Here is a 15120-nt window from a genome sequence, read left to right on the forward strand (position 1 = left end):
AGAGATGTTCCGATCTCTGTCCTCCCCATAAAGTACTGAACAAACTGACAACAGTTAAGGATGTTGAGTTTGGGAGATGTGTTACTAGTAGTAGTAGTACCCTGTTGTGATATAGCGTATAGTGTTTCTAGATGTCAGGAACATTGCTCTTTAAAACGAAATATATTAGAATACCACGAAAACCGTTCTGTGACTAACACACCAGTCTCTACAAGTGAACAAGTATAGTCCATAGTAATGTTATTAATCAATTCCTTGAAGCTAACGAGTAAAGTCCATAGGTATGTTATTCAAAAGTTTCTTGGAGTTAACAAGTAAAGTCCATAGTTATGTTATTAATCAGTTTCTTGAAGTTAACAAGTAAAGCCCATAGTAATGTTATAAATCAATTTCTTGAAGTTAACAAGTAAAGTCGATTATAGTTATGTTTGTAATCAGTTTCTTGAAGTTAACAAGTAAACTCCATACTAATGTTATTAATCAGTTTCTTGAAGTTAACAAACAAACTCCATACTAATGTTATTAATCAGGTTCTTGAAGTTATCAAGTAAAGTCCATAGTAATGTTATTAATCAGTTTCTTGAAGTTAACAAGTAAAGTCTATAGTAATGTTATTAATCAGTTTCTTGAAATGAACAAGTAAAGTCCATAGTAATGTTAATAATCAGTTTCTTGAAGTTAACAAGTAAAGTCCATAGTAATGTTATTAAGCAGTTTCTTGAAGTTAACAAGTAAAGTCCATAGTATTGTTACTAATCAGTTTCTCGAAGTGAACAAGTAAAATCCATAGTAATGTTATTCAAAAGTTTCTTGAAGTTAACAAGTAAAGTCCATAGTTATGTTATTAATCAGTTTCTTGAAGTTAACAAGTAAAGTCCATAGTAATGTTATTAATCAGTTTATTGAAGTTGACAAGTAAAGCCCATAGTAATGTTATAAATCAGTTTTTTGAAGTTAACAAGTAAAGTCGATTATAGTTATGTTTCTAATCAGTTTCTTGAAGTTAACAAGTAAACTCCATACTAATGTTATTAATCAGTTTCTTGAAGTTAACAAGTAAACTACATACTAATGTTATTAATCAGGTTCTTGAAGTTATCAAGTAAAGTCCATAGTAATGTTATTAATCAGTTTCTTGAAGTTAACAAGTAAACTCCATACTAATGTTATTAATCAGGTTCTTGAAGTTATCAAGTAAAGTCCATAGTAATGTTATTAATCAGTTTCTTGAAGTTAAAAGGTAAACTCCATACTAATGTTATTAATCAGTTTCTTGAAGTGAACAAGTAAAGTCCATAGTAATGTTATTCAAAAGTTTCTTGAAGTTAACAAGGAAAGTCCATAGTAATGTTATTAATCAGTTTCTTGAAGTTAACAAGTAAAGTCCATAGTAATGTTATTAAGCAGTTTCTTGAAGTTAACAAGTAAAGTCCATAGTAATGTTATTAAGCAGTTTCTTGAAGTTAACAAGTAAAGTCCATAGTATTTTTACTAATCAGTTTCTTGAAGTGAACAAGTAAAATCCATAGTAACGTCATTCAAAAGTTTCTTAAAGTTAACAAGTAAAGTCCATAGTTATGTTATTAATCACTTTCTTGAAGTTAACAAGTAAAGTCCATAGTAATGTTATTAAGCAGTTTCTTGAAGTTAACAGGTAAAGTCCATAGTATTGTTACTTATCAGTTTCTTGAAGCTAACGAGTAAAGTCCATAGTAATGTTATTAATCAGTATTTTTGAAGTGAACAAGTAAAGTCCATAGTAATATTATTCAAAAGTTTTTTGAAGTGAAAACGTAAAGTCCATAATAATGTTATTCAAAAATTTTTTGAAGTGAAAACGTAAAGTCCTTAGTTATCAGAGGGGTACGGGCGTTGGGGCCAGAAAAATATTTGTACCCTCAATTATTGTACCCCCACTTTATCTCTAAGAAGTTCAAAATTTGTTTTTATACGTTTTTAGTCCTATTTTCGATTCGACCTCTATTTTCTTTTATTTCAATAGTGTAGATTATTTGCAGTAAATGCTGATAACATTATACGATATGAATTACACATGTTCAGTACATATTACATAACAGAACAGATTATCAAAAAAAAAATAGTTCTATAGTGGACAGAAAAAGACTGAGAAATATAAATAGGTGACAGGTATAGCAAAGATGAGTATCGTCTTCATTCTTCTAAGATCATGATACGATTCTTTTTAGATGGTAGAGTTAATTGGTCCCGATTGTTTTTGTTATATCATTGAGTTTCCATTGGGTAATTTTATAGAAGATCTAAATAGAAAAGAAAAGGAAAATTAGAAAAGGGAAGAAGAAGAAGAGGAGCAAAATCATTGAACAGCGTGGTGATCTTAGATTTTGTAAAAGAAGTTTATTGGTGCTATTGTCTTCAGAAAATGCAAATTTAATGGTTAGTTTTCTAAATAGAGGGAACTAGTAGGCTATTATTAGTTATTTGTGTATCTGAAATAAGAAATAAGTTGATAAGAAAGTTGTACGTCATACCGTCTTGTACGGGTCGAGCAGTGCGCATTCCAGAGGAATCCCAGATACATGCGTAAATGAATGTGGGTCATATATATTTTTATTAACATAATGAATTATGTGTTTTGCGATGCTTTTGCCTAAAGAAAACATTAAACAAAATACTATGTTATAAAAGTAAAACAGCACTAATGTGTCTATGGGTTTTTAATATTGCACACGGGACTTGGAATAGTGATATCACGGTGATTTGGTACCGTTGCTGTGACGTTGGAGATCTCAGCCCACCTGTCTTATCTTATCTGTTTGAAGAAATGTCAGAAAACAAATCTTAGTGGGGCTTTAACTACGGTAGGAAGATGTTGGCCTTTTTGTGTGGTTTGTCGTTTATATCTGTAGCTTTATCAGCAACACCATGTTGTATTGATAGAGAATTCGAAGCTGATTTAGGTGTAATTGGTAGCAATTATGGTGGCCGACATTTTAATGCGTTCGAGGTATTTATTTCTTTAATTTGGTTCATTCTTATCATGGTAGATGTGCCATAATGTTACTTTTGCAAATTATTCTCTGTATTTCGGGTAGTTTTGAACCTCTATCAATATAAAACCAACTTCTTTGTCCGTGAAAAAAACAGTTTCAATATTTTTACAAGCCTCCTAATCGTTGTTTTGTCTCCAATCACATTTCAAGGCGAAAATGGCATATATTACAATTCACAAAATGATCGTTTGAAACATTTTCCAGGGAGTATCGAGTATTTCAACAGATACACACGCTAAAATGACAAGTGTTGATACGCATGTCTTAGTCAATGGTAGTATATTTCATACCAAAATCGTACTAGATTATATAAACGTAAGTCTTTCACACACATTTAAGGCAACTTGGAGTAATTTGAAAATGGTATTTTGTTTGTCGCTTTCCCATTATAAAGCTTCGAAAGATTCTTATGATGATAGCTTAAATATTAATTAAATAAAAACTTGTTTTAATATATATGGGTATATTTGTCACAATATTACGTGATTTCTTTCAGCATAGAGAATATTTGGTAGTAAATGGAGACTGCAACGTTTATGAATTGCACGTACCAGCACGTGATCCTTGCATTCCAGGTTTGTCAGTATTCATATCACAAATCATATCACAAATAATATTAAAAACTTTATCACAAATCATATCAAATTGAATACTCTTTATAAAAATAATATATTTTCTGATCAAATTAAAGATGAATGCCATGCCTTAACCACGTTATTAACGGTAAGAACTCCTTTCAGATAATGCAACACATTTAAGAGAGACTATATATGGATATGGTACCAATACATTATATGCTGATGTGTGGGAATATACTAATCCATATACAGGCGGTCAAACCAGGTTATCAGTAACTAAAGAATGTGTCCCACTAGTAGCTACCAGATATAATGCTCATTCACCAGTTGCAGGTATATTAATATCGTAATATTGGGTGGTCAAGAAAAACGATAACCCTTTTCATTTCAGGAGTAATCATCATTTAATAATCTTGAAATGAAATGTGTTATCGTTTTTCTCGACTATAACATTAATGCTACGTTTACGCTATGTTCCTGGCAATCACGGGTCAGGCCACCATAGGGAAAAGCGGATGAACGTGAGAAAAAGCGGGAGCGGGAAACGCAAACGTGACAGACCGTAATTGCCATGGATGCCGGGTCAGAATTTTAAACAGTCATAAAATTTGTCACGGCAGCCATGGTGCGGTTGAGAAACGAAATAGGCCGTTGTAGAACTGGATAAACGCTTCAGAATATGACAATACATAAAAGGATGTTACGAACTTGGAAGTAGTCCGTAGTTGGACATCGTATGTATATCCCGGGATCTGAAGTTCGTTTCCACGTTGTGTTCCGTTTTGTCATGATTCTCACGTCAATCTAGGGTGAACGTTAGCCGTATCGTTATGGTACGTCCCGATGTGTGACGCATTGCAGCCGGATAATTACGGTACATTGAGTTCTGCTACGGTCTGACACGTCTAAACCGTTAGGAAACTTAGAACAACGAAACAAAAATGGCCGAACTCCCATAGCGCAATGCGTTAAGAACAAACTTGGTTGCAGTTGCCACCAGGAATTAGTGTAAAAGTAGCATAGGGGATAAAACCACACACGAGCATCCTCTGCACTATTGTGGGCTAAACAATTAACACCCGATTCCATAATAATGAAAAATTGACATATCTTAACCCTGCTTCTATATTTTAGGAGGCCAGCCTCAAGATCTTGTTTTGATATACAGTAACTTCAGAGTTGGTATTAAAAGTAGACATGTATTTAATATACCTAAGCAGTGCGCCAATAAACCTGTTAAGGTAACATTTGAACTGAAATTAATTTAGGGTATATGGTAATGAGAAGGCAAACTTTCCTTTCATTTATCCTGAGATCATGGATCATTGTATAAGCTTTCTTTCATTTTACTTCAGTCGAATCCATGTCAGGTTGTTTTCCTTGAGAGCGGAAAACTCAATTTACCACCGTTTACTTGACAAACAAAACCGATGTAAGACAACTTGACTGAATTAAATTCTTCATCTTAGCAATATTGTTTCTGTTATCTTTTCAGAAAGCACCAAATAACAGGATTCCTTTTTTCTGAAATGCTTAATATTTTAAGATGAATAAATTTAATTTACACCCTCTTTGTTGTTATTTGAAAGAAAAATGAACTCGGTCCTCGAAATTTTCTCTATCCCAACAGCCATCACTTTCCATGTAAAAGAAATATATCGGGAGCTGCGTCATTTCCGGCTAACTCTTACTGGAATCACAGCAAACGGACGAAGTATTTGAATGTCCGAAATTGAAGTCAAACCTCTTTACAATCCCTTTAATATTGAATACGGTTATATGTATAGAGGATCGACTTGAACCCATTCAATAACGCCATTGCAAGAAGGTGTCAAACTGACAGAATTTCAACGGTAAACAACCATTTGGAATTTAACAAATGATGATACCGGCTACTGGGTTTCTTTCCGAAACGTATTTAAACCCCTGCAACATGTTGGCGTATAGATAAAAGATCCTTACCGGAGGTTAAGATGTCTTAAGATTTCAGATTAAGGGAATTAAAATTGATAAAGATATATGGCAGTAGTAAGCCATCATGAGCGAGAAAAGCGAAGAGAAGGGAGTTAAACTAAAAAACCCAAACTTTATTGTATCTTAATTCCACTAAACTAATATAGCATGCTCTCTTCCCGGAACACCTGTGTCACTGTTACGTGACTTGGTATGTCAATTCGGCAATTCTTTCGGAGATTTCATACAGCTAATATTGTTTATTTGGTACAGTTGTTTCCCGGCCACTCTGCTGCTGGTGGACAAGATTGTAGCCATGTCCATTCTTCAACCTATTAGTTTTTTGTCTTTCAGAGAGTTCACATGGCTATTTTTTTATAGTTATATCTATTACCTTATAGTTGTCATTGAACAAGTTTTTTTTTATTTTTCTGTGCGATTCATAAAATGATGATTGTAAATAAATTGCAGGGAGTATCGAGTATTTCAACAGATACACACGCTAAAATGACAAGTGTTGATACGCATATCTTAGTCAATGGTAGTATATTTCATACCAAAATCGTACTAGATTATATAAACGTAAGTGTGACGCAGGGTTGTTAAAACATTAAAGAGTTTTTTTTTAAATTTCGACTTTATACTATATTTTAAAATAGATTTCATGTCCTAGATGACAATTACCGGAATAACATTGCGCTTGTGACTTTCACGTCGTTCTGGATCACAAACCAAAGGTCAACCCACTGTTAGATCCGAAATAATTTTTTTTATTTTAACTGAAGCTTCAATCTGGAATAATGATTGCTTGACAATTTGTAAAGCCTTTGTTTCAAAACATTATAGAAATTACAAATTACCTTTTTCTACAATAGCCGTAACTTGTATTACGGAGTATTTGGTAGTATATGAAGATTGTGATATTTATGAATTGAATGTACCAATGCAAGATCCTTGCATTCCGGGTGGGTCTTATAATAGATAAATTGGTGCTAATGCAATATGTAAAAAATGTGAAATTGAAAATAGTTCCGTAAAATAAAGGCAGAGAACTACTTTCAGATAATGCAACACATTTAAGAGAGACTATATATGGATATGGTACCAATACATTATATGCTGATGTGTGGGAATATACTAATCCATATACAGGCGGTCAAACCAGGTTATCAGTAACTAAAGAATGTGTCCCACTAGTAGCTACCAGATATAATGCTCATTCACCAGTTGCAGGTATATTAATATCGTAATACATAATAATACCTGAATAGCGGCCTTGGTGCTTTAGATTTATTTTAGATGATTGACCATATTAGTATAACAACTATTGTAAGTTTAAATGAACATCTACTGCATTATTGTGGGCTAAAATGGCCATTCGTGACGCACTTTTGACTTGGAAGTCGCTGTCACTCTTAAATAAGCTGCCAGTAAGAGTCATAATAATGAAAAACGTTGAAAAATAACGAATTTTTAATAATACCCATGTCTTAACAGTGCTTCTTTACTTTAGACGGTCAGCCTCAAGATCTTGTTTTGATATACAGTAACTTCAGAGTTGGTATTAAAGATAGACATGTATTTCAAAAATCTGGTAAAGAGGTGCCAACCTATCATTTCAATTATGTTGAGATCATGGATTATCTTTTAGCGAACCAATGACAATTTATTTAACAAACGTTTATTTGTGGCAATCGGAGCTAAACCTTGAGTCAGTAAATCTTTACTTCCAAGAAACTTAACTGAAATATTAATATTCTTTCTTAACAATACTGTTGTGTTATATTTTATATTCTTTCTTAACAATACTGTTGTGTTATATTTTATATTCTTTCTTAACAATACTGTTGTGTTATATTTTATATTCTTTCTTAACAATACTGTTGTGTTATATTTTATATTCTTTCTTAACAATACTGTTGTGTTATATTTTTTTAGAAAGCACCAAATAGCAGGATTCCAGTTTTAAACAAATTACCATTCTTACTCAAATAAATTTACTTTGAGCCCATTTGTTGGTGTGTGATTTATTGTTGATCATATAGGGCGAGATGAAAGGCAGTTACTAAATGTTGTAGGGTTTATGCCAGTTTGCAACAAGCGCAATTCAGTTTTAAAAGAAAATTGTGGTAATTGCTTGCAATAGAATGAGGACTATGTATGATATAGATCAAAACGAAAGTTGGATATTTTTCATTTGATGTATAAAATGCCCACGGATATTACCCAAAGAATTTTTGTTGAACTGAATTATGTCCAGAAAAGTCATATTTGGTGTAAATACTCTTTTTGACAGCTGAACTGAATCAACAGCGAACAATTCAAGACTGTGGATGTTATCAGGGTCTGTGGACTTATAAAGATCTTTTATAAGACAATTAGATACATTTGCTTACGTAAGAAAAACTCGAGCCATTTATTTATACCAAATCGCAAAACTCTGATAAAAGGTCTTCAATAAGACACCTTTTCTTATTATTCCAACCGACCCAGCACCGACGGCTGTAAATAATCCTGGTTAATTCTGGAAAAAATTGCAAATGAGAAAAAGGTCAATATAATAGTTATCAGCTTCAAGGCAACAGATAGGATTTCAGCCGTACGATGTATGTATGATAAGTTTTGATTGTGATAAACTATAAACTATAAATGTAACAGTATAGACAAAAAATCTGTTGTTGCAGTTTCCAATATTTTAATTAGGTTTGATATTTATACACTTAATGTACTTACTCCAGCTTGTTTTAAAAATCAAATATGTTTTGTTCGTTTGTAATTCTTTAATCTACTTTATAGAGGTATATACTGTTTGTATTTAAACAAAATACTTCAATATTTTAATTTACGGACAAGAAAACAACATTTAGCAAAGATTTATATTTCAGAAGTACATTGTTTCTTTTATGCCGTTATCAAATTATGACCTTTCCGCTTATAGATATAACATTCAAAACAGCAAGTTATCTTAATGCAATAAGTCAATGGATCGAAACAACACCCATATTTGTTATTAGTTATTGTATTAGGGGAGCATATAAAATAAAATATATCTGAAATCTAATACATATGAATTTTAAGTCAAATTTCGACTACTAAAAGATTCTGACCAAACAACATCCCCCCCCGCCCCCCCCCCCCAAAAAAAAAAATCTCCTCCCTCAAACCAATACCTCCACACCCCCCAAAGGTAAACTCCACTTAATTCCCTGACCTACATGCAAAGACCTTCATTTTAATGCCAATTCTCTTGTTATGAAAAGTGATCATTTTATCACATAATTAAATATCAAAAGATGACATTATTTCATATAATGATTACGTATTTTAGAAAACGTGATTATCATTCAAGAAAGAAAATATAAAGTAGACATGTCGATGAACAACAAATAAAACATGGAGTCTTTGAACTGTTGTTGCAAAATATTTTTTGTGCACTATTGGTTTCAAGCCACACTAGGTAGAAACGCTGTCATTTTTTACTTTAAATCAAAAAGTAAATAAAGTAAAATGGGATTTAGACATCAAACTACTTAATTTAAGAACGATTTTTACGTGGCGGTTTGCCATGCATGACGTGTAGGTTTTTGCATGTAATTTCTCAAATCAATATATATGTACTTCTTTTTTTTTTATACATATATCCACCCAGTGGCTCAACTAACACAGAGACTGGTTGAACCATATCCATCCACCAACCTCAGGAAAGAAAGCAGGAGTGGGTGTGTTTTAAAACAATTCCCGGGGGAGGGGCCCAAACCCACTGAAGTCCACGGGCCACCACCCATCTTGTTGAGCCCTTGTTAATTCAACTTGGGAAGATTAAACTACTACGATGTGGCATGAATTATATTTTATTATCACGTCATGTTCCATGTCTTTCGTGTGGTTCATAAGAATGCGTCTGCTGAAAATAGCTACAATATTGAAATTATCTGTCCATTCTATTTGTAAATAGAGTGGAGGTGAATTAAGAAATTTTTGCAAAGAAAATTTTACATTTCAACGAGAAGCCATCATCGTGAATTTAACCCATAGTAAAGCTAATTTTGTTGAGAGTAGTTTGTACCCCAGCATCTTGTACCCCATACGTCATCCTACGATGTAGCTCTTAAGGAGATCTTCTTTAAGTTGTAACTATTTAAGCGAGTTCCTATCATACGAAATAAGAATTTGGATTATGAAACTGGTTTGATTTCTGAAATGTTGAAGTGCAGTAATTTGCTATTGAAACTGTCAATAAATAGATGACGATTAAAATTTGTTTTAGAATATATGTCTCTTTGTTTTATTCAATAAAATAGGAGTGAGCAGACAAACTACCGGTGGATTTGAATTAAAGACGATGTTAAATATATGACAGTATGATTATAGTTTATGAGAAACATGTCGTACTGGAATTTTTAATATTGATTCTTTTAATGTTTATATTTCTTTAACAGCACTAATCACAAAACATTTTCAAGCTTTTTGAGTCTTTCATCAATATTTGATGAATTCTACAAAAAATCAAATGGAGAAATTGCAAACATCCCCGATGACACCTTAGTTTTAGGTTTGTGTAATGTTCAAAGATACTCGGTTAGCCAAAATCCGATCAATAAGATTACACTGCAGTCTTGTATCTGTTGACTAAGAAAACATTTCGAGAAGAAATCTTGTATAGTTAGTATTTCTATCATAATTTTTTTGCCCATCGTTTGTTAAAAATGTTGTAACCACGACAGTGAATAACTATTTGAAATGAATTCATCTTAATGCAAGAACAGGTAAATTATTTTCATTTCATTCATTCATAGAAGTTCTTAACAGTTCATAAGACGTCTTAAGGGCTTAAATGGGCTGGAACTTTTCTGTATAGCATATGGTCTCCTGCGTTCTGAGATCCAGCTGTTAGCTATTGTATTGTCTTAAATGGAACATTTAAAGATTTTCAGTCGGTAGTTCGTGTTATTTCACCCATTTATATATTGCTGGTTGCTTAGTTTGATCATACTGTGGTACATTTTTTTTTAAATATTGTATTTTTGTTTCTGGGGGTTCGGGGCCCACTAACGAGTTCCTATAGTAGTTCAGCCACTGTTTATATTTATATGGATATATTTGAGTATTGAGCTTAAAATTTGATTTTTGTGCACTTTTACTTTTGACGCCCAAATGCACTTGGTAGAAACATTAGGAGTGGAATTGATCGTATAATTGTATGTCTGTCAACTTTAAACTCACAATTCCTTATTGTCTTATAACTTATGCCGTTTTTAATCCAAACAGATGATTACTGAAAAGGATTAGAATGAAATGTTTATGTGTTGTGTTGATAGTATATTGCTGTGTCCTCATTGTGGCTAGTAATGATCCTTGTTGTACCAGTAATGCGTTTGAAACAGTTCTATCAGAAGCTGGTGGTATCTATGTTTCCAATGCCACCACTGTACCAATTGATGTAAGTAAAACGATATATTTTATAATATATAAAGCGGATGTCGCTTTTACTCTCATCATATCAAGGCGAGATAAATGTCTAATTTTCTTTCATTATGACTATAGTACACACATGGACTATGTTTGTTCGGTGTAACAGCCGTTGGCAAATGCAAATTCAACACCAATTTCAAATATTACTTGAAAAATGAAAGCCAGAATAACGTTCATCAGAACTTAATATAACGTGATGGTTTCTACTAAAAAACTTGATGAACTTATATTGCCAAAGTGCTTCCAAGACTGATTGCCATGGTATTGAAACTGCTATGAATTCTACATCGCTAAGTTAATTAGATACGTTGCAACCCTGGCGACGATATAAATCCCTAAGTAAAAGATTTCTTACGTTCATCTGGACTTAACACAACTGAACTGTATTCTACTTTTTTAAAAAAAGCTTGATTGATGGACACCAAGTTTAACCGACATAATTTGTCGAAGAAAATGATAACATTTTGGTTATCTTAGCTGATACATTGTTGGTGGAAGACAAAGAATTACTCTGCAAAAATGAGTGCATCAATATTAATTCCTTTCTACTAGTCTAATACGACAGGTTGTACATTGTTATATATTTATATACTTTAAATATTAGGTATGGAATAAAATGTACTATGATTTCAATAGAAAGATGATGACGTTAGAGACCCATACTAGATTATCAACTGGTTATTATAAACAAATAAAAATTATTATGGATTTCAGACAGGTAGGCACAGTTTTCCGGTTGCCCTAGAAAGCGACAGTTACGTTGCATTATACCATGTCGAAGATAGCTGTGTTTTTTTCTGTCTCTACATATCGTTAATATCGTGTCCAAATAATACATGTTTGATGCACTAACAATTTTCTAGTTTTCAGTTGTTAACGGTTGATCAGCCACTTTAAAGAAAATTAATTTCTTGTTTTCAGCAATTAGAATTTGCCATAGAGAAGGGTAATTGTACAGTTATTCCAGTAAAAGAGAGTATGCAGAAACCCTGTATACCAAGTAGGTCTCTTTATTACAAAACAAAATATGTCTGTAACACTACAGTTCGATATTTCATTGACAGTTTACTGAAGAGAGACTTACTCAAATCAATTGCTAATTTGTCGGTTTATGGTGCTTTCGATGGAGTGGTCTTTTCTTTCTTATTACACCTTGTAGTTTCAAAGGCGATTTTATTTATACTTAATAGTCATTAAAGCATATTTAATATTTTTTGAGAATGTCCAGAAGTATCCAATATGTTTTGACCGTCTTCTGAATGTGAGACTTTGATGTAATACTCTCAGTTGTTATATAGGGAAGGGAACAATCATATTCACAATGTCAAGCTATAACGATCTGCGTCTTTTCTTACATCACAGAAGTTTATAAATAGAGTGATTTGATTAACATTGTGAATATGGGGATATTATTCAGGTTCTTCTAGAAATCAAAATAGATTTACATTGCATTTCAGAAAATGCTACATATTTAGGATCAAATTCTATTGGTTATGCTGATGAAGCTATAGAGTTTACTTCGTGGGAATTTGAAACTCCAAACTCTGATGTTAGTACCAAGTTAACGGTCAGTAGTAAAGGTTGTGTACCATTAACACAATCTATGTATGGTACTGTAAGAGGATGTAAGTATTTATTTTATTTCTTTACAGTGAACCGTGGCATGTGTCTACATACGACCCCAAACAGTAAGAAGTATAGTATTGTTACACCATCGTTACTGCTCATGGGATTAATATCATTATGCTATACTATTTAATATTGCAAATAAAGGTCGCTTAGGAACACCCAGTTAACTTCAGATCAGTATTATCGGTATTCATATTTTAGTACTGCAAAATACACGTATGTCCATTGGTATAATCACGATTTGTGGAACGCTCTATGTTTCATTGAAAGGTAAATCCTAAATGTTATTAAGTGTAAAGTGTATTATTGTTTGATAAGATAAGGCAAGGAATGAGACATGTGCCACTCCATTGGTTGTGATCTAAATCTTCTGTTTTCAAAATATCTAAATAGACACTTTAAGCTTTAAACACCCATGAATAAGGGAGAAAAAAAATTCGAAACTCGAACCAACCTAATTCGTACATCTCTATTTGACGAGGAACAGAATGTAATTTTAGGCTGTATGAATGGTCAAACGAAAAATCCCACAAGTCGCTGGTAACCGACATTGACATTTACAAATAACCCCATAAAATATCGTACCTTTCACAATGTGAATCAACTACGTTCTAGACAATCATATGATTTAGGATTGCACACGACGATAAACTAGATAAATGTTTATACAACTTTTTAAGACAACAAATATTGTCGACCTGTTTAATTATGTATTTTTAGTCGGAGACGGAACCGCCTATTTCTGAATATTATTGGGACCCTCGCATCATAGCGATCACGAGTTGCATATGGTTGCGAAGAATACCGGTCATAAGTTTCGAACGCAACTCTCGTGCAACTGAGTTGTGAGTTGCGTATGGTTGCAAATCATTAAGTGGTCATGAGTACCGAACGCAATGGTGATCGCTATGGTGTTAATTATTTTATTCAAAAACCAGTCTGCTCCATTCTGTTATCACAGAAATATATATATGTCTTTGTGTTACAGATAAAACTGCAGTTAGTTATACGTTTGCTAATTTTAAGCCTATGATAACAAACGATGCAGTGTTTCAGATTCCAGCCAATTGTCAACAAGTTCATTCTCATGTAAGTTTGTAGAAATATTAAAACAGAACTCGAATCATGTTGTTTCACACAACTGACCTATTTTCAGCTTGAGTTCCTACTGAAGTTTGCTTCTATTACATACAAGTTGTTCGGTGCGCACTTAAATTACATGGTCCGAAAATGATTATTACAGATCGCCCCATGATACAGCAAGAAATCTTTCCGATTCGTCGATTTGATTTTTATTAGTTTTCATTCTGTAAAATGCCACTTAATTTACCACTGATCAAAAGGATATCACCCAAATTACCATTTCCATTACCGTATCAGAGGCATTAAAACAAACGAGAATATCAATCATAAATTCGTATAACATAATAACCACAACAGTTTTCGATAATCTAGTGTCCATGTGATTAATAAATAAGATTGAAGGTGATGCCAGGTTTTTGTAAATAGAGCAAACTTATTGTACTCCAAGTACCCCTAACAGACCCCTTTTGATAAATGATCTCATCAAATTCAATCTTAAATAGAAACAATGAAGTAACCATTTTCTTTCTGTTTTCTTTAATAAAAGGATATCAAATTAGTTGGAAGAACGGCATTGGAAGGCATAAAAGCTATTTTCAACTGATACTGGCGCACATTATTGGAAAATTGCGCATCATCTGATTTCTGGTGAAGGAGTGGATCTGGTATTGGACAATACAGTTTGCTAGACAATTAGTTTAGTTCTTGCTTGCGCAAATATCAGTCAAAAACGCTTTAATTTAGTGTAATTTAAACTTAATTTTATATTTTATTTTTATATTTATTTTTTGTATTTTGATCTATATGTATATAATATAGAATATATTGAGTAAAAAATGATTCTTAAATTGATTTTAATAGAAAGTATTTCTGGGGATATATACCCGAGTCTGGGTTAAAACACAAATAGTAGTAACTTATGCTAGGTTTACATTTCCCGTCGGTCACCGTAGTTAAATTTCATGTCAGTGAACAAAACAGGATGGGCACACTTGAAAGACTGTAATAATGGGACCACATTTTAACCCGTCAAAAGTTCGCCACGACAGGCACGATGCGGATGCAAAACCTATATGTGGTAAAATTTGGTGAACGTGACTAGCTTGTCGGAAGGGCTAAGATGGAATTACATGTCAAGTCGTTCAGTAAAGACTTTAAATCGAGCCTCAGCCATCTGATAGTTGGTAAATAGAAACATCATAATGAAAAATAATGCATAATAAACCAAACATTACACAAAAGTAGGTACTCAACTGAACATATAAATAAACATTTTTGGATTATTAGGAAATAAAAAGTGCATGATCAAAATTGAGTTTCGACTTTCCTCTTGAAAGTAAGGGTGGAACTTCAACGTCGATTTTCTCGGAAGT

At 32.8% G+C, this 15120-nt stretch overlaps 2 protein-coding genes across 2 annotated transcripts in view; both read left to right on the forward strand.

The window, feature by feature from the left end:
• LOTGIDRAFT_229629 (hypothetical protein) overlaps positions 1-7274 on the forward strand; it is a gene marked incomplete at its 3' end in the record, with an annotated part of 10482 nt that extends 3208 nt beyond the window's left edge. Inside the window, exons 6-12 of the mRNA XM_009067019.1 lie at positions 2889-2986; positions 3237-3347; positions 3529-3607; positions 3773-3943; positions 4745-4851; positions 6035-6145; positions 7215-7274. Coding sequence (XP_009065267.1) covers positions 2889-2986; positions 3237-3347; positions 3529-3607; positions 3773-3943; positions 4745-4851; positions 6035-6145; positions 7215-7274 — 737 coding nt within the window. The remainder of the gene's footprint in view (positions 1-2888; positions 2987-3236; positions 3348-3528; positions 3608-3772; positions 3944-4744; positions 4852-6034; positions 6146-7214) is intronic.
• A 3579-nt stretch (positions 7275-10853) lies between these two features.
• LOTGIDRAFT_155467 (hypothetical protein) lies at positions 10854-13919 on the forward strand (the record flags this gene model as incomplete). The annotated part of the gene is made up of 7 exons (XM_009067020.1): positions 10854-11003; positions 11640-11753; positions 11957-12035; positions 12493-12645; positions 12688-12723; positions 13653-13753; positions 13908-13919. 7 exons carry the CDS (start codon positions 10854-10856, stop codon positions 13917-13919), a joined length of 645 nt encoding a protein of 214 aa, XP_009065268.1.
• Positions 13920-15120: the final 1201 nt, after the last annotated feature.

Source organism: Lottia gigantea, assembly GCF_000327385.1.
Source record: "Lottia gigantea unplaced genomic scaffold LOTGIsca_8, whole genome shotgun sequence".
NCBI classification, from domain to species: domain Eukaryota; kingdom Metazoa; phylum Mollusca; class Gastropoda; family Lottiidae; genus Lottia; species Lottia gigantea.